This window comes from Hemitrygon akajei, chromosome 6 (genome assembly GCF_048418815.1).
Source record: "Hemitrygon akajei chromosome 6, sHemAka1.3, whole genome shotgun sequence".
Taxonomy (NCBI): domain Eukaryota; kingdom Metazoa; phylum Chordata; class Chondrichthyes; order Myliobatiformes; family Dasyatidae; genus Hemitrygon; species Hemitrygon akajei.
The window spans coordinates 145,927,749-145,948,497 of NC_133129.1; the positions used below are offsets into that span (position 1 = coordinate 145,927,749).

General features: G+C 39.6%; 1 protein-coding gene across 1 annotated transcript in view; it reads right to left on the reverse strand.

Annotated features, from left to right (window-relative positions):
- otog (otogelin) overlaps positions 1 to 20,749 on the reverse strand; it is a 228,381-nt gene that overhangs the window by 69,264 nt on the left and 138,368 nt on the right. The window contains 2 exon segments of the mRNA XM_073050064.1: positions 6,449 to 6,528; positions 12,465 to 12,582. Coding sequence (XP_072906165.1) covers positions 6,449 to 6,528; positions 12,465 to 12,582 — 198 coding nt within the window.

Here is a 20,749-nt window from a genome sequence, read left to right on the forward strand (position 1 = left end):
CTGCCATCCCCGGAATCAATCTGGTGAACCTTCTTTGTACTCTCTCTATGGCAAGAATGTCTTTCCTCAGATTAGGGGACCAAAACTGCACACAATACTCTAGGTGTGGTCTCACTAAGGCCTTGTACAACTGCAGTAGAACCTCCCTGCTCCTGTAGTCAAATCCTTTTGCTATGAATGCCAACATTCCATTTGCCTTTTTCACCACCTGCTGTACCTGCATGCCCACCTTCAATGACTGGTGTACAATGACACCCAGGTCTCGTTGCACCTCCCCTTTTCCTAATCGGCCACCATTCAGATAATAATCTGTTTTCTTGTTCTTGCAACCAAAGTGGATAACCTCACATTTATCCACATTAAATTGCGTCTGCCATGAATTTGCCCACTCACCTAACCTATCCAAGTCACCCTGCATCCTCTTAGCATCCTCCTCACAGCTAACACCGCTGCCCAGCTTCATGTCATCCGCTAACTTGGAGACGCTGCATTTAATTCCCTTGTCTAAATCATTAATATATATTGTAAGTAATTGGGGTCCTAGCACTGAGCCTTGCGGTACCCCACTAGTCACTGCCTGCCATTCTGAAAAGGTCCCGTTTACTCCCACTCTTTGCTTCCTGCCTGCCAACCATTTCTCTGTCCACATCAACACCATACCCCCAATACCGTGTGCTTTAAGTTTGCACACTGATCTCCTGTGTGGGACCTTGTTAAAAGCCTTTTGTAAATCTAAATATACAACATCCACTGGCTCTCCCCTATCCTCTCTACTAGTTACATCTTCAAAAAATTCTATAAGATTCGTCAGACATGATTTTCCTTTCACAAATCCATGCTGACTTTGTCCGATGATTTCACCTCTTTCTAAATGTGCTGTTATCACATCTTTGATAACCGACTCTAGCATTTTCCCCATCACCGATGTCAGACTAACCGGTCTATAATTCCCCGGTTTTTCTCTCCCTCCTTTTTTAAAAAGTGGGGTTACATTAGCCACCCTCCAATCCTCAGGAACTAATCCAGAATCTAAGGAGTTTTGAAAAATTATCACTAATGCATCCACTATTTCTTGGGCTACTTCCTTAAGCACTCTGGGAAGCAGACCATCTGGCCCTGGGGATTTATCTGCCTTTAATCCCTTCAATTTACCTAACACCACTTCCCTACTAACATGTATTTCCCTCAGTTCCTCCATCTCACTAGACCCTCGGTCCCTTACTATTTCTGGAAGATTATTTATGTCCTCCTTAGTGAAGACAGAACCAAAGTAGTTATTCAATTGGTCTGCCATGTCTTTGTTCCCTATGATCAATTCACCTGTTTCTGACTGTAAGGGATCTACATTTGTCTTGACCAATCTTTTTCTTTTCACATATCTATAAAAGCTTTTACAGTCAGTTTTTATGTTCCCTGCCAGCTTTCTCTCATAATCTTTTTTCCCTTTCCTAATTAAGCCCGTTGTCCTCCTCTGCTGGTCTCTGAATTTCTCCCAGTCCTCAGGTGTGCCGCTTTTTTTTGCTCTAGATTTTGTTAAGAGACGATGCCTTGCATGCAGCTCTGATGGGATTCATTAAATATTCCCATTTAGGACTACTGCAGCTGAAACCCACAGTCACAGCCATTGGTTCTGCAATAAGCAACATCATTTTAAGACATTTTAAAAATCTATCGAACCTCAAAGTCAGTGGACCCCAGACAACAGACTCAAGTCATGAGTGCAATTCTGCTTTAAGAAAACAGAAGCACAGATGGCGCTGATACAATTGAAACACCGTGGTCTTCGACTCCCACTCCTGACTATCCTAATAGTGAATGTACAGACTCCAAAATTGGAGACCTCAGAGCAGGATTGCAGCACCAGAGGGATATCAAGGACTGATGTGTACTTTGCTTCATGGAAACATGGCTCACCATTTTGGACATAGCACCAGAGCCTTCATCATCCACTGAAAAGACGGAATATGGCTGACTCTTTTAAAAGTAGAGGAAGTGGAATATGCTTCAAGATTAACTCATCATGGTGCACAGTCATGGCGATTCTGTCTCCGACCTAGAACATCTAGTGGTCAAATGTTGTCCATTTTTTCTGCTGATGGAGTTTTCTGCCATCATCCTGGCAGTGGTGCACATTTCACCTCAGGCCTACGTCAGGCAGGCACTGGAGGAGCTGAGCACCATGATTAGTAGTCACGAAACAATGCATCCTGATGGCTTCCCAATCATTGTGGGGGATTTCAACCAGGCCAACTTGAAGAATTCTCTGAACAACTTCCCCCAACATATCATCTGTGGAACCAGAGGCACCAAACACTTGACCATAGTTATACCACCATCAAGAACACATACCGTGCCACCCCACATCTCCACTTTGAAAAATCCAGTCACCTGGCTGTACTTCTACTCCCAACATACCTTTAGAGAACCTTGAATTCTGATAAAGAAAGAGATGGCGGTGTATGCTTTTTAGTCAAATCTCACTGGTGCACGGACATTGTGGTTATGTCAACTTCTTGTTCCTCTGACTTAGAACAACTAATGATTTAATGTAGACCATTCTATTTTCCTCAAGAGTTCTCATCTATGATCCTGACCGCAGTTTACATATCGCCCGTCGCCAATACCCCTTGTGCAATTGAATCCTGGATTTCCTAACTCATAGACCCCAGTCAGATTGGCAAAAACATCTCCTTCACAATCTCCATCAGCACAGAAGCCCCGCAGGGATGTGTACTTAGTCTCTTGCTTTACTAGCTTTACACCTGTGACTGTGTGGCTAGGTACAGCTCCAACATCATATACAAGTTTGCTGAAACCACCACTGGTGTGGACTGTATCAAAGGTGGTGATGAATCAGCGTATAGGAGGGAGATTGAAAACTTGGCTCAGTGATGTATTAACAACAACATCTCATACAATATGAGTAAGACTAAGGAACTGATTGTAGACTTCAGGAGAGATAAACCAGAGGTCCATGGGCCAGTAATCATCAGAGGATCAGATGTGGAGAGGGTCAGTAACTTTAAATTTCTGGCTGTCACTATCTCAGAGGATCTGACCTGGACCCATCATATAAATATTATTGTGAAGAAAGTACAACAGAGCCTCTACTTCCTCAAGAACTTACGGAAGTTCAGAATGTTACCGAAAACCTTGGCAAACGTCTATAGATGTGTGGTGGAAAGTGTGCTGACTGGCTGCATTACAGCTGGTATGGGAACACCAATGCCTTTGCACAGAAAACCCTATAAAAGACAGTGGATTCAGCCCAGTACATCATGGGTAAAACCCTCCCAACCATTGAGCACATCTACATGAAACATTGCCATAGACAAGCAGCATCCATCATCAAAGATCCTCACCACCAATGCCGTGCTCTTTTCCCGCTGCTGCCATCGGGTAGAAGGTACTGGTGCCTCAGGACTCACACCACCAGGTTCAATAACAGTTACTACCCCTCAATCATCAGGCTCTTGAACAAATGGGAATAGCTACACTCATTTAAGGACTCTGTTATATTGTTATTTCATGCTCGTTATTTATTGCTATTTATTTATATCTGCATTTGCACAGTTTGTTTTTAGCTTACAGTTACTGTTCTATAGATTTGCTAAGTATGCCCGCAGAAATCGAATCTCCGGTTGTATGTGGTGACATGTATGTACTCTGATAATAAATTTTACTTTGAGCTTTGAATTAGACTGCAGCTCCAGTGGTGAGGACCACTACGGTGTGGTCAAGAGATAGAGGAGCACTTGCAAGGTTGCATTGAGTTGGAGGACTGGACAATATTAAGGGATTAGTCTTCAAATCCAAATGAACACACCACCATTGTCACCGACTTCATCAAGACCTGGGTGGATGAGTCAGTGCGTTGAAAATATACCGGACATACCCAAACGAGAAGCCATGGATGACCCAGAGATTCACAGTCTGGTGAGAGCTAGATCCGTGGCATTCGAGACTGATGATCCAGATCTATGCGAGAAGTCCAGGTGTGACCTATGGAAGGTGATTTTAAGAATGAAAAAGTTATTCTGATTGAGATTAGAGATGGAGTTGAATGCATGTCAGCCCTGGCAGGGTTTGCATGCCATTTCTTCCTAGAGGGCATTACCTAACATCATGAATGGCTGTGATGCTTCACTCCCAGAGGAGATCAATGCCTTTTAAGCACACTTTGAAAGGGAGAATAAAACTACACCTGTGCGAATCATTGCAGAATCCGTAATCTCTACCTCAGAGGCCAATATCAGAACGCCTTTCATGAGGGTGAACCAGTGCAAGGCATCAGGTTCTGATTGTGTACATGGTAAGACACAGAAAATCTATGCCAGCCAACTGCAGGAGTGTTCAAGGACATCTTCAATCTCCCCTGGTTGCAATCGGAGATTCCCAGCTACTTTAAAAGTGTGACAATCATTCCAGTGGCCAAGTAGTGAAGGGGGAGTTGTCTCAACGGCCATCGACATTTTTTGCACACATCTACTGTGATGAAGTGCTTTGAGAGGTTGTCATGGCCAGAATCAACTCCTGCCTCAGCAAGTACCTGGACCTGCAGCAATTAGTCTATCACCACAGTAGGTCTACAGTGGATGCAATCACACTGGCTCTCCACTCAGCCTTGGATCACCTGTTCAAAAGTAGTATTTACATCAGGCTGCAGTTTGTTGATTAAAGCTCAGCATTCCACACCATCATACCCTTAGTACTAATCAATAAGCTTCAATACCTGGGCCTCTGTACCTCCCTCTATAACTGGATCCTTGGCTTCCTCACTGGGAGACCACAGTCTGTGCAGATTGAAAATAACATCTCCTTCTCGCTGACAATCAACACTGGCACAGCTCAAGGAAGCGTGCTTATCTTGGTTTCTACATCCACAAGTATGTGACTAAGCACAGCTCAAACACCATCTTTAAATTTGCTGATGACACAGATATTGTTGTTGTTAAATTTCAGATGGTGACGAAGAGGCATACAGGAATGAGATCGTTCAGCTGGTTGAGTGGTGTCGTAACAACAACCTTGCACTCGACATCAGTAAGACCAAAGAATTAATTGTGGACTTCAGGAAGAGGATGTGATGGGAACACACACCAGTCCTCATTGAGGGATCAGAAGAGGAAAGGACGAGCAGTTTCAAGTTCCTGGGTGTCAACATCTCAGAAGATCTATCCTGGGCTCAACATATTGATGAAATTACAAAGAAGGTAGAACAGCTCTATATTTCATTAGGAGTTTGAGGAGACTTGGTATGTTAACAAAGACTCTCGCAATTTTTTACAGATGCAACATGGAAAGCATCCTAACTGATTGCATCACCATCTGGTATGGAGGCGTGACTGCACAGGATTGGAAAAAGCTGTAGAAAGTAGCAAACTCAGCCAACTTCATCATGGGCACTAGCGTCTCCAGCACTGAGGACATTTCAAAATGCAAATCCTCAAAAATTTGTTATCTATCATTAAGGACTCCCATCAACCAAGGCATGCCCTCATCTCATGGCTACAATCAGGAGGTACAGGAGCCTGAAGACACGCACTCAGTGCTTCAGGAACTGTTTCTTCCACTCCACCATCAGATTTCTGAATGGACAATGAACCCATGTACACCACTCTATATTGTTTTGCTCTCTTTTTGCACTACTTATTTAATTTCATTTTTAAAAATATATTTCTTATTGTAATTCATTTTTTTCTTATTATTTTGTATTGAATGTACTGCCGCCACAAACAAAAAAAATTCACGACGTATGTTCAAAGCAAAGTTCAAAGTAAAATTTGTTATCAGAGCACATACATGTCACCACATACAAACCTGAGATTCTTTTTCTGCAGGCATACTTAGCAAATCTGTAGAACAGTAACTGTAAACTGTAAACATCAGGAACTATAAACTATAAACAAACTGTACAAATGCAGATATAAATAAATAGCAATAAATAATGAACATGAAATAACAATATTACAGTCCTTAAAAGAGTCCTTAAATGAGTGTAGCTATCCTCTTTTGTTCAAGAACCTGATGGTTGAAGCTATTGTGCCGTTGATATTATCATATGCCGGTGATGTTAAATCTGATTCTTATTAGTCTTTTCACCAGCTACAATAGACAAGTCATCTTCAGTTGTCAGGATGAATGCCACTTGAAAAACACTTAAGAAGTTCAACACCATCTAGGCAAAATGGGCCAGCTGATTTGCATTAAGATCTAAACTCAATAATCAAGAATCATCAACAGGTAAATCAGCATTTGTGATAAAAAGCAGACAGTTTTCTTTCTCTGCTAAATTCTATTTATAAAGTTACACTTATCTGTTCTACATAGATTATTTTGCTATTGATTTGCAAAGCATGAACTACTTCTATTTTGCCAAGCATGACCTCATTTGGTTAAATTCAACTTCAGTTCTGCACAAGAAAGCAAAAATCAGATTATTACTTACAATCCTCTGGATATGCACATCTCTGTGTGTCTTCATCAAACACCATATCCAATGGACAATGAGGTACACAGCCTTCCACACTGAGCATAAAATAGAAAATTGTATTATTTCATCACTATGTTTGTAATTCCTCTGAAAGCTTCATTTGCAGCCAAAGCCACATTCATTACAGATACTAAGGAAGGGACACTATTTTTCCATTCTTGTCCAAGTCATTTTGTCCATTAATCAACTTCTTCACCAAAACTTTTTTTCAAACATGGGCTCACTAGGGATTCATAAAATGCCAAGATTACCCCCCTCTTCTGGTTCACTCTTCACTTAGATCTAACATTCCAACAATTGTCACAATAACATGAAACCATTGCATTCACAACTGCCAGACTGACTTCTCTTCAACATTTTATTTTTGATCTGTAGTGGTCACTGCTGGATATTTTTTGGCTTTCAATTAACTATTTAACATTTTTCATAAGTAAGTATTCATACTCCCCTTCAGTTTAGCTTTATATCACCTGCAGATTTAGACCACTGTATTTCTGATTCCAAACTCAAGATCAATTTAAAAAGCTCTCTAGGCAATAGCTCCCAGTCTTTTTGAGGGACATCCATACTTGATTACTCCCAATGAAGCCAAATATAATGGCCAGGTTCCCCAGTGCTTAGCAGTGACAAATGAATTTGCTGAATTCTAGTTGTCGAGCGAGATCAGGATTTGCTAACCTTGGTGGAAGCTCTCGATGTCTATATTCCCAAAGGAAAAGCAACTTGGGATAAGGTGCCTATTTTCACCACAAAACAGTAGATGAAGCAAAGCTTGCAAAAGAGGAGAAGCTAAATCTTCTGATCAATAATCTATCATGAACACTTTCTCTGCCTAGATACTGAAAATAAATCATCTGCCATTTCCAAATAATGGTAAATGTAAAAAGTGGCAGTTTTAATTCACATAACTCTGCCTCCAATGCAATTTGCCAAAATCATTTCAATATCTTGAAATTTACCTTTGGTTGCCATTTGTGGATAAATACACAAATGTCATTGCTTCCATTTATTAGTTACAGTACGGAGAAGGCCCTTCTGGCCCTTTGAGCCATGCTGCCTCAGCAGCCCCACAACTGCGATCACAGGACAATTTATAATCACCAATTAACCTACCCGGAAAGCCTTTGGACTGTGGGCGGAAGCCAGAGGACCGGAGTAAACCCATGCTTTCCACAGTGAGGCCATACCGACACTCCTTCCAGAACGACTCCAGAATTGAACACCCAGCTGTAACAGCTGTAAATTTCTTCTCCTTATCTTTATGAGAGTGAGTAGAGAACTTTTCTGGAGGCATCCCAGCAGAATTATAATTTACTTTACAGATAATTCATAGGGAGACTCAGAACTATAGCTGACTATTCTACTGGCTTTAGCCAATGGGCTTTATCCCTAAATTTAGAACCAGTCTAACAAAGAGGTATTGAAGGTGGCATTCTTGGATGATACTAGAACTCAGCCACCTATAAATATTAGCTTTGAAGTTGTTGAAACTATGAATCAACAACATGTAAGTGAGCATCTGCTGGATAGTTACGGTAATTTCTTCTCACAGTAAAGGCAAGCAAGAGCATGCATGATCTATCAATACTCACCCAGTAGTCAAGATGGGAAATTCATCCCATTGATTCTGAGCCAGAGAGGAAAAAATAAATAGATGCCTCTGATTGAAACTGGATGTGTTTTATGAAAAATCTGTTTGCGAATAGAGTGTGTGGACAGAAAGGGCTAAGCTGCTTTTTTCCCACAGTGAGTAACTTACTAAAACACATTCTCCAGATTCACATGTTAGAATTTATTAACAGCCATTGATTTGCATTAGAAGCTGCTCACACACTGGTAAGTAAACACCAGGACAGTGCAATACTGTGCAAAATTCATTCAGGGAGGGGGAAAAATTTATACAACGGTAATATTACAGTTTGAAATTCATTCAATGTGTTGAACAATTCTGCGACTTTATTAATAACAAATTATTTTTTTATTTAGAAATAAAAAAATCTGAGTGACTTTTGCAGATGTATTGCAAAGGACACATGTTGAGGATATTAAAAGCTAAAATGACCATTCAGTTGTCAAAAGCTTACATTACTCAGTGCAAGCCCAGAATAGCCAAAGAAATAGTGATACAAGAATGAAATGCTGTGAATGTGCACAGATGTATTTGTACCATGGGGCCTGCCTCTGAAAAAAAAACTTATACTTAAATTCTTAGACATAGCAGATGCATACATGGCATGCCTGTGGATTTGTGTATCATTTTATGATACGGTGAAGAACAGACCTCACACAGAGATTAATGTTTTTAGATATTCCTGATAGAATAGAAAGGAACACAAGTATCACTTTGTTTATTGAATAGTGTCACAGTGGCATAAACAATGTACTGAAATTCAGAAAACTTTCACGATTGTGGCTTTGCTCAGATGTTTTACCCAACAATTAGACTGAAAGAGTCCTGTCTCTGAAGCTACTTCAAACTTAGGATTGTTAACATCAAATGATATTAAAAATATTCTTGTTCGTAGAATTTCAAATTGGCATTGGTGATTTATTGTTAAATCTGTAGGTTTTCAATAAAATTACACTGAAAATTTAATCATTTTACGGATAGCTTAGGATGTGAGCAAAAGAACCCCTTAGGGTCCTGGAGTCATGCAGCATGGAAACAGTCCTTCAGATCAACTGGGACATGCCACCAAGATGCCCCATCCCAAGCTGATCCTGCTTAACCATGTTTGGTCCATAATCTTCCAAACTTTTTAAATCTAGCTACAATTGTCTTTTAAAAATTGTTATTGTCTGACTCAACCACTTCTTCTGATAGTTGTTCCACATATATACCAGCTTTTGTGGAAAATAAAAGTTGCCCCTTTATTAAATTTTTCCCCTCTCACCTTATACTTATACCCTCTAGTTCTTAATTCCCCAACGCTGGGAAAAAGACAGAGCATTCACACGATCTATGCATCTCTTGATTTTATGCACTTTTAGAAGATCATCTCTGTCTCCTAATCTCTAAGGCAAAGCTTCTCAACCAGGGTTCTGCGGAACCTAAGGGTTCCGTGAGAGGTCTCTAGGGGTTCAGTGAGAGACTATGATTGAAAAAATTAAATGTTGTTTTTGAACTTTGCGCAACACACGACGCTGGTTCTCGCAGTGGTGGTCAGTGACCGAGCAACTCCGTTAGCAATCTCTTTAGAGGTCTCGGTATGACAGTGCACAGTTGAACTGCATTTATTTGGTTGAGTCCAATCTCAATTTTTGACCGAGATAGTGGGGGCCATTGATAATTGGTGCGTGTTGTATTGCACGGAGGGAAGGACAGTAGTCTGATAATTGGTGAGGGCTATATGACATGGCGGGGAGAATGGTAGGTTTATGAGGAGCATAAACTGCATTTTCCAAGCATTGAAAGGCCTCGCCCAACTTGGGCTGTGACATCAGCCCCCACCCCTCCCAAATTACCTCTCCCAACTTCACCTTACGCCAGCTGACTTGTGGGAGCAAACAAGCTACCAGTGTAGTAACAAATTGGAGGGAAATTTTCCTTCTAAAGACTACTGGAATCTGAAAACAAACAGATTAAAGTTTTTGAAAATAAAGTCACGGTCAGTAAAAGGACCCAGGAAGGAAGTTATTTAGTAACTTTAAGACCAGCTCACTCGACAATGTTAAAAAGTACTGTGTGAAAATTTGAACAAAGAGCACACAATCTCCTGCTACATACAGAAATCTCTTGGCTTAGTAGAGGAAGAGTTCTCAATAGGGTGCTTGAGCTGAAAGACGAATTGCAGGAGTACTTTCAAGAACATAGTAGGCCAGATTTTGCTGAGTGTTTTGAAGATGGTGAATGGCTGCCGAAACTAGCCTACTTAACAGAGATTTTTCATCATATGAACCAGTTGAACAAGTCTCTGCAAGGCTCTGGAGAAAATGTTTTGACCTCAAGTTACAAGATTCTTGGATTTAAAAAGAACTGAATCTTTGGAAAAATCATGTTGCAAAAGGAAATCTTGAAATGCTTCCACTGCTGTTTGGGCTTGAGAATGGGGAAGAATCAGAAAGTCTCGAGTCTTATTGAAAGCCACCTAGAGAAATTGCGGAACAGCAATTGAACAGTATTTTTCCTCCCTTTCAACATAAGTGTGTAACTGGGTGAGGGACTCTTTCTCTGAATCTTCTGCTCAGCCTGAGAACTTGACTTCGAGAGAAGAGGAAGAACTTTGTGAGCTGCAGTCTGATCATGCACTCAAGATGAGATTTGCTAACCTGCCCCTGGACATGTTCTGGATTTCTATGAAAGAAGGATATCCTGCCATTCACGGAAAAGCAGTGAACATTTTGCTGCAGTTTTCAACTCCTTACATGTGTGAGCAAGCTTTTGCTTGTTTATCAAGCATCAAGAGCAAGGATAGAAAGACTCAGTTCAGTTGAGAGTGAAATCAATGTGTGTTGATCTCAAGTTTCAAAAATTTATGAGAGGGAAAGAAAGAGATTAACTTGAAGAAAGGTAAGCTAAGCTTAACTATCTGTATTTTTTTCAAGAAAGATTGGCTAAAATTCATTCCCTATTAAAAAGAGCATTGAAAATGATTTTTAGATTATATCTAGAACATTGATCACACTAACGTACCATGAGCTATAGATATAATATTTTTTATGCAGGGGCTCCCTGAGACCTGAAAATTATTTTCAGGGTTCCTCCAGGTCAAAAAGGTTGAGAAAGGCTGCTCTAAGGACTAAAGTCTTAGCCCGTCTAACCTCTCTCTAGAACTCAGCCCCTCAAGTCCTGGCAACATCCTTTCTGCACTCCTTCTAGTTTCATAACATCTTTCCTACAGTAGGGTGACCAAAACTGAACACAATACATCAAGTGTAGCCTCACCAGCATACTGTACAACCTTACTATGACATTCCAACTCTTATGCTTAATGCCTAACTTGTAAAGGGCTATTATGTTGAAAGCCTGCCTCACCACTCTCAGGGAACCATGTATTGTACTCCAAGGGCTCTCTGTTCTATAGCACACCCCACGGTCCTGCCATTCACCGTGCAAGTTCTACCTGGAAATGGAACAGCTCACATATACCTGAAATAAACTCCATTTGCCATCCTTTGGTCCAATTATTCAGCTGAACAAGAACACCCTTTAATTTTTGATAACCTTCTTTATTGTCCACTATACCATTTATTTTAGTGTTACCCGCAAATTTACTAACCATGCCTTGTACATTGTTATCCATGATCCACTCTTTCAAGTCCAGTGTCTTCATCAGAATATTTCTAACTAAGGGTCATGCACCTGAAATGTTATCTATTTCTCATTCCAGTGCTGATTGACTGAATGTTTCTGCATTTTTGGATTTTATTTCACCTTCCCAAGATCTGCATTTTTATGAATTCCTTAAACAATCTTTGACATCCATCTAATATTCACATGCTTCATTAGAATATGATTATAAATCTTATATTCACAATTCCCAGATTTCACATACTGTCAGTGGTCAAATATATCACCCAATCACACTGCAGATCTATCATAATACTAGCACTCCTATTTTCCTCTCTCCTGCAGGAGAGTACAACATGTAAGTAGCACCAGCAGCTGTACATGACCACTAGGGCTAAGCACACAATTACTGGCCTGAAGAAAGTATTATCAATTACTGCTGCAGCTCCCACTGTGTCTGTTGCAGAAAGATAATTGAAGATGATAGTTTAATAACCCTTTCCCTCGCTTTACACAGGAGATAAAAACAAAATTGTTGCTTAATGTCAAAATAAATCATGCACTCTTAATCACTTTATAATTCTCAATGAAATATTGAATGTTCATTCATCTAGAGCAGGGGTTCCCAACCCTGCATCCATAGACCCCTTGCTTCATGGTATAAGAAAGGTTGGGAACCCCTCGTTTAGAGTCTAGAAAGGCGGTGGAGATTTTATTTATATTCTATTTGGCCACATATACCTTGGTAAAGCTTGACAGATCTTGCATGTAGGATCTCTGCATGTTCTGACACAAGGGCTGGCACAAGCCTCATACTGCCACTCACAGGTAGAATGAGCTGGGGACAGAGCCTTGGCATCTGTATAAACACACAAACACATTTTCTTCAGGAGTCCCTTTATGCAATTATCTGCAAAAAAAATCTTGAAAAATCTGAAATAACATGCATTGTTCATTCCTTGTTCATGCACAGATGCATCAAATCAATAAACAAAAGTGGTCATTTGGTGTGGACAGGAGTGTACCATGCTGAAGAAAAGTCAGATTGCCTGGAACCTCTCTGTTGCCATTTGTATTCACATTTCTCTTTTATATTTTTTACATTTTAACTTTTCATTTCACAGTCCTAAATTGCCTTGTTCCATTGTGCTCTCATATCGTTTTCTACATTTTGAAATTAGGTATGTCACCAAAGACTCTAGCAAATTTCCACAGATGTATTGTGGAGAGCATTCTGACTGGCTGCAACACCATCTGATACAAAGGCGCCAATGCACAGGATTGGGAATAGGCTACTGAGGATTGTAGACATTGTCAACTCCATCATGGCCACTAGTCTTCCCCCGGCGAGGACATCTTCAAAAGGTGATGACTCAATTATGTGGCAAGCATTATGAAGGACTCTCACCATCTAGGACATGCTCTCTTATCAGCACTACCATTAGGGAGGAGTGACAGGAGCCCGAAAAAGCACACTCAACATCTTAGGAACAGCTTCTTCCTCTCCACCATCCACTTCTGAATGGTTCATGAATACTACCTCACTATTTTGCCCTTTGTTGAACTATTAATTTGTTTTTGATATAAAGTAATGTTAATTATTGCACTCTACCGCTGCTGCAAAATAACAAATTTTGCAACATATCTCAGTGTTAATAAACCTGATTCTGATTAATACTTTGTTAATTTGATGTCAGCATTTGAGCATGTGGTTTTCAGTTGTTCACCTTTGCCCTCTTCCTTCCCAAACCATCTAATCACCCTTGAGCCATTTCTTTCTACCAGTGACCCCTTAGAATTATTGAGTTATTCAGCATGGAAACAAGCCTTTCTGCCTAACTCATCTATGCCAAAGACTGCCTCATGTGCTAGTCCCATCACTCTGCATTTGGACCATATCCCTTTGAACTGTTCCTATGCCATGGAAATGTAGTTTAAATGTTGACACTCAGGAGACTGCAGATGCTGGAATCTGGAGCAAAACATCCACTGCTAGAGGAAGAAAGAAGCATCAGAGGCAGAGGGGTGTGGCTGGGGGAGGAATTCTTGACATTTAGGGTCCAGACTTTTTAACACATAATTTTATCTTTCTTCTACTACTTCTCTGGCAGCTTGGTCCAAATACCCGCCACCCTCTCTGTCAAAATCTTGCCTCTCATGTCCACTTTAACTCTTTCCCCTCTCACCTTAAAACTATGCCCTCTACTTTTAAGCTCCTCTATCCGTGAAAAAGAATCAGAATCTGAATCAAGTTTAATATCACTGCCATATGTTGTGTACTTTGTTAACTTTACAGGAGCAGCACAATGAAATACATGATAATAAATAGAGAGAAAATAACTGAATTACAGTAAATACATATCTTATAAATAGTTAAGTTAAAACAGAGATAAAAAAGTAGTGAGGTAGTGTTCATGGTTTCAATGTCCATTTAGAATTCAGGTGGCAGAGGGGAAGAAGCTGTTCCTGAATCACTAAGTATGTGCCTTCAGGCTTCAGTACCTCCTTCCCGACAGTAACAATGAGAAGAGGACATGTCCTAGGTGGTGGGGATACTTAATGATGGACGCCACCTTCCTAAGGCACCACTCCTTGAAGACTGTGAGCATCTACCTCATCTCTGCCTCTCCTGAATTTACAAATCTCTGAGGTCACTCCCCCAGCCCCCATTATTCCAGGGAACAGTTCCACCCTATTCACTCTCTCCTTAATGTCCCACCAACATCCCAATGAATCTTCTCTGCACCTTCTCTGTTTTAAAGTCATCTTTCCTATAATATAGTGACTTGAACAGCACACAATATTTCAGATGCAGTCTCAACAATATCATATGCAGTCATACTATGAAAATGTATTTGATGCTTCTGAAGATGATTGACAGGTTGAAAATATAAAGTAGTTTGGTGTTAAACAAAAAGGGTTAGAAAGGTTGAAATCATTAACAATCAAAAAGCAACTTAGGGAAAACATTACCAGAATTTGCCACAGCATGATGTTGGTGAGGCAAATAACACCCATAGTTGAGGCGGGAGACAAAGTGCATTGGACATAAAGGAATTGAGAATTGTGCTAATAGATTATTTGAAGTAGAATAGGAGAAAGGCCATGTGAATCATATACAATACACCCAATTATCTGATAAATGTTCCCAGACATGAAACATTATTTGTTTCTCCTTCCCTGGGTGCTGCCTGACCTGCCTGAGTGTTTACAGCTTTTCTGTTTTTAATTACACTGACATAAAATGGCTCAAGTACAATTGATATTTTTTGTGTCAGAATTTATAAAATTATTGTGAACATCTTACATCTGTGTGCCTCTATTGTCCAATATTTAATTCTGAAAGGAGTACAACGATTGAAATAATTGAATTTTTAACTGGTTCTGTCTTTTCTCTATGGCCCAGACAAAGATTCCCTAATCCTTTAAGGAACAATTTCCAACTTTCCACTCAGTAGCCACTTTATTATACCTGTGCACCTGCTCAGTAATGCAAATATCTAATCAGCCAATCATGTGGCAGCAACTCAATGCTTAAAAGCATGCAGACATGGTTAAGAGGGTCAGTTGTTGGTCAAACCAAACATCAGAATATTGGAAGAATTGTGATCTAAGAGACTTTGACTGTGTAATAACTGTTGGTGCCAGATGGGGTGGTCTGAGTACTTCAGAAGCTGCTGGGATTTTCATGAACAACAGTCTCTAAACAGAGAATACTTCTGTAGGGTTCTCAGTACCAGTAACAGTGGTGTTAACTGTTCAGGCTAACAAAATGGCTTCTCTGTATTTTATAATGAAATGGCTTTTCTGTAATGCTGTAATGGGATTCTGTGTCTCGTATGCTTGAGTTATGGCTACTGATAAGGGGAAAATAACCAATGGAGAATTGTTATGCTATCTTGTATGTGTAAGCTGAGCGGGAGTTCGCAGTCTTTTTCGGGAGGAAAGCGAGGAGGACGGACGTGTGTGGAACGGGCAGTTGTTCCAGAGCGACAGATACCGGACGTCGGCGGTTCGGACGGTGGTCGAAGGCTCAGAAGGTCGTTGTGGATGGAACCGGAGGCGTGAGCTCCAACCTATTAAAATATGTGCACAAACTGACAAACTTATTATTGCTTTGGTGCCTTTAGGTTATCTGTTTCTACTAACCCATCACTAAGAGATAACTATAAAGTTGCAATTATTTACTCGCTTTTGGGTATTATCTGGTATTTGTATTGTGAGCGTGTACTGGGGGGGGGGGGGCATCACATCGTATTTACACCGAAGTATTGCACTACTGGCGTGTTGACGGTGGTTCACCCTAGGCAAAAAGGGGTCAACTGGAGGCACGGAGGCTACACTTCCAAAAACAAATAAAAATAATCCAGTGAGCAGCAATTCTGTGGGTGAATATGACTTGTTAATGAGAGAAGTCAGAGGAGAATGGCCAGACCTGTTCAATCTGACAAAAAAGCAACAGTAACTCAAATAACCCCGCGTTACAACAGTGGTATGCAGAAGAGCATGTCTGATCACAAAGCATTTCAAACCTTGGAATGGATGGACTACAGGAGGAGAAGACTATGAACGTACACTCAGTGTCACTTTATTAGGTACAGAAGGTATGATTTGTTAAGCACGCAGTGAGCCACATTCAAAATAAATACTTGTAGCTCAACATTGTTTTTTTAAAAAGGTAGGTGGAAGAGACAATGAGGATTAAGTATAAAAATTTCAACGCAGCTCTTTCTGCACTGACGCCAAATCAATCTTTCCTGCACCAGCAAAACATGGCTTCCTGAATGGGACAAAATACTTTAGTTGAAGTCTAAACTGCATGGTACAAAATAAATATTTTCTTTAAGAATGTCTTATATACTGTATGTATCTGGCTTTAACCAACCCCAGCTATGTATTATTCCGGTTTTATCCGATGAACTCTAATCAGATTTAATTTTTGTTACTCAGTCACTCAGGATTATGTTCAGCAAATGATTCCACAGCTGGAGTGTCGAGATATTTATCTGAAATCACACCGGTGAAAAAGAGAAACACCTGTTGGAAAGCAGCTCTTATTACATATTCTTTATGAAGATAATTAAGCCTGTTTTATGCACTTCATTTAATAATTCAGAAGAGGTATTAAAATATAAATAACACAGCATGTTATGGTATCAACCATTTGCAGATAAAAATTAAAACCATGAATTTTAGAATTATGAAATTTAAAACCCCAAAAGTTGGAGTATGCTGGTTAAACATTATTTGAATCATAAAAAATGTTATAAATATGGATGAAACTCATTAGATCTCTTAGTTTGTTGCTTAGATAACAGGTAAACAATGTGACCTTCTCAGTATTTGCTCGCTACTAACCAACCTTAATCCTATGTTAATATGGGGATTTTTCCCTTATTAGGGAGAGAGAGAGCCTGTGGTATGACGAATTACTGGGTGAACCAGTAGTCTTTGGAGTACTGCAAGTCTGTGTCTTTATCGATACTTTGCTGCACGCTTGAGTGATCGGTGGGGTATGCTGATGTTTTTTTGCTGGTGTGGGGGGATTGTTGCTTTGCTGCTGTTTATGCATGGGAGGGGGGAGCTGGGGGGGAGCTTTGGGGTTCTAACGTTTAACTGTCATTTATTCTTTGGGGCACTCCTCTGTTTTTGTGGATGTTTGCGAAGAAAAAGAACTTCAGGATGTATATTGTATACACTTCTCTGGCATTAAATGTACCTATTTGAATCCTATTGAAATAATTATTTATTACTTTGTGCAACAGTTTTTGTATTCTTTCAAATGTAATGGTGCAATCCCATGAGTCAAACTAAACAAAATACATCAATCTGAAATTTTCATCTGGTGTATTTCAGCTGACAGACAAGATGAATCAGTTCTGAGAACCACTTTGTCATGATGTGGGAAGATCTCCTTTCTCAATCTGCAACTCCTTTCCAGGATGAAATTCAGCTCAATGGTATAAGAATCTAATTATTGGGAGAACAGTTAAATTTGCAGCATCCATCAGCTTGGAACCTGTAATTTGTATTACTAATCTACTACTTTAATATTTAAAAATCCAGGAACTGCCTCACAAAACTTCCAATAAGACTAATCAAATTTTTTAGCCGGAAAAATTCCTGCAAACACTCTAAAGAAAACTCCCATATTGATTCCTGAGAGTTGGTGGTTATCCCTAGAGTTGGCTTTGTGTAAGCTTAACATGTTCATTGGAAAAATGAGAGGTGATCTTACCTCTGTTTTAGTGGATGTTTGCAAAGAAAATGAATTTCAGGATGTATATTGTATACATTTCTCTGACATTAAATATACCTATAGTACCCATTGAACCAAAATGTATTAGATTCTGAAAGGGATTTAGATGATTGATTAGATCATCTCATGGGAGGCCTCATCTATAGATTCTAGAACTAAGAGATATTGTCACAGGATAAAGAATCGGGCAATTAGGACTGAAATAACTGAAAAATTCTTTATTTATAAATCTTTGGAATTCTCCACAGAATATGCTCAAGCTATATATGAGTATGCATCAGATCAAGATTGAATAAAAGGATATGGATATCTAGCAGGAAAGTGATTCTTGTCTATTTGACATGATCTATTGCTATTGAATGGCAGGACAGGCTCAAAGAGACACGTGTTCCTGCTTTTTATTTCTTAAGTTACTAATGCTGGATTGCCAGAAAAATCAACATATTTTCAAGTAATCTTGATATTGACTCAAGCAATTAGTACACTTGCTTAAGATCAGGACTGAAGATAAAAAAAACAAAAAAATTAGATTACAAATGCATTACCCTTCACTCCTTATTTCATTGTTGTACAGTGTTACTAAATAGTTCCGTAGGGAAGAATAAGGGAAAGAATCTACCTACCGCTCAGTGACAAATTTTATTGATGGTACTGGATGTTTATGTTTCAAAAATAAGTTCGCTCATTTGAGAAAATTCATTTTTAACTGTTACGTAAACAGTGGAAAGACAAGAAAAACTCATTCTTAGGAGCTTGCTATTTCATACGATATAATCTCTTCCAGTTTACAAAACCACAGGGGTAACATACCAGTTCAATTGCATAAGCGACACTTATTTAAAAACCCCTCCTAAAGAACAGCCAGATTGTACTTACCTTTAGCCATTGGTTCCTTGGAGAACCACTGCCTAACCTCTTGTCACCTTACAGAGTGTCTCTAACTTCATAAATGAAGTCAGATGCTGGTGTAGACAACCTCTTGCTCTGTCACTGAGTTCATAGATACAGTGAGCAGAGTGACCAGATGCACTTCAATGGCACTTGAAGCACAGCCACATTCCTTTGAAAGGAGTGATTGATTCTGGATTTTTAAAAAATCCTAAGTTCATAGAGATGATTTAATCTTTAAAAAAATTAATATTAAATGTTTTGAATTATTTTGTTGTAATTTAGGGTGTTATTATTTCTTTACAATTATTAAAATTGTAATTAAGTCCTTTTGAAACATTTTTAAATGCCTTTGGGTATTTAAAGACTATCAGCTCACTCTGAAGAGAAAGCCTTTGGAAATACCACTCAAGGTTAGTCACCACAAGTATTTCTCCACTACGGAGTGTCTTCCTGGCTGGTCGTCCATCTTCTAACATAGTTCAGAATGACCAAGCATGGCACTGAGGACAACGAAATGAGGCACCAGGCCAGGTGCAGAATGTCCAGCCCATAATGCTCAATGCATGTATGAAACTTTATAAACATGACCAAAAGTGCATTCAAATTACTCGAACACAAATGCTGCCACCTGCTGTTGGCAAGCTACACCCTGTTCCACTGACAAAATACATGATTGGTTGTAAAAATGTTAGCTCCATGTTGCTATGAGAGAGTTCAATAACATTAAATATCTACTCACCATTAAATTAAAAAATGAAACTAAATTAGCCCATTATTACTTCATTTGAAAAATCTTTGCCAAGAATATGCACAATCTGTGTTTTTCACATTCTGAGCCTGGCCTTTTCTATTCAGTTGAACTCCAGTGAAATTCACCCGAAAAGTGGCAAAACTAATGCAAGAGATTGTGGGGTTCTCAATGTAGCCTTTAGCACAAAAAGCTGGCATGTTCATGATTGCTATGCAGTATTTTTAAATCTGGTTCACTGCTGAAATCATTCAAATTCGCAGGCAGCAAAGTGCTAGGTCCTGCTTGCATTAACTTCAATAGAAAAGAATTAATCTAACACTGAAATCATAAACAACCGAGGATTAAAAAGTGTTATAAAGCACACTTCCATGCACTAACATATTCACTCTTGCTCTTTTTGGGTTTTGCCAAGATGAATCAATTCAGACTTCATGACAACTGTAGTCCCAAATATGACAAAAGAGCTACATTCCGGAAGTGAGGTGAACATGAATCTCACTGAGATTATGGCAATGCTTTGGGAAGTCTTAGTAAAATTTGAGTGAATGGGAAAACTCCACACTAGCTGAAACCATAATTTGCCAAAGAGACAAGAGTATTGGCTGTTTGAGGCTAATTAGTTCAGCTCTTTGACACTGCTGCTGGAATGCCTCAAGGCTGTGTCAGAAACTCAGTCATTATCAGTAGACAGACAGACATACTTTATTGATCCTGAGGGAAATTAGGTTTCGTTACAGCCGCACAAACCAAGAATAGTGAAGAAATATAACAATATAAAAACATAAATATTTAAATAATAAGTTAATCATGCCAAGTGGAAATAAGTCCAGGACCAGCCTATTGGCACAGGGTGTCTGACACTCCGAGGGAGGAGTTGTAAAGTTTGATGGCCACAGGCAGGAATGACTTCCTATGACGCTCAGTGTTACATCTTGGTGGAATGAGTCTCTGGCTGAATGTACTCCTGTGCCTAACCAGTATATTATGGGGTGGATGGGAGTCATTGTACAAAATGGCATGCAACTTGGACAGCATCCTCTTTTCAGACACCACCGTTAGAGAGTCCAGTTCCACCCCCACAACGTCACTGGCCTTATGAATAATTTTGTTGATTCTGTTGGTGTC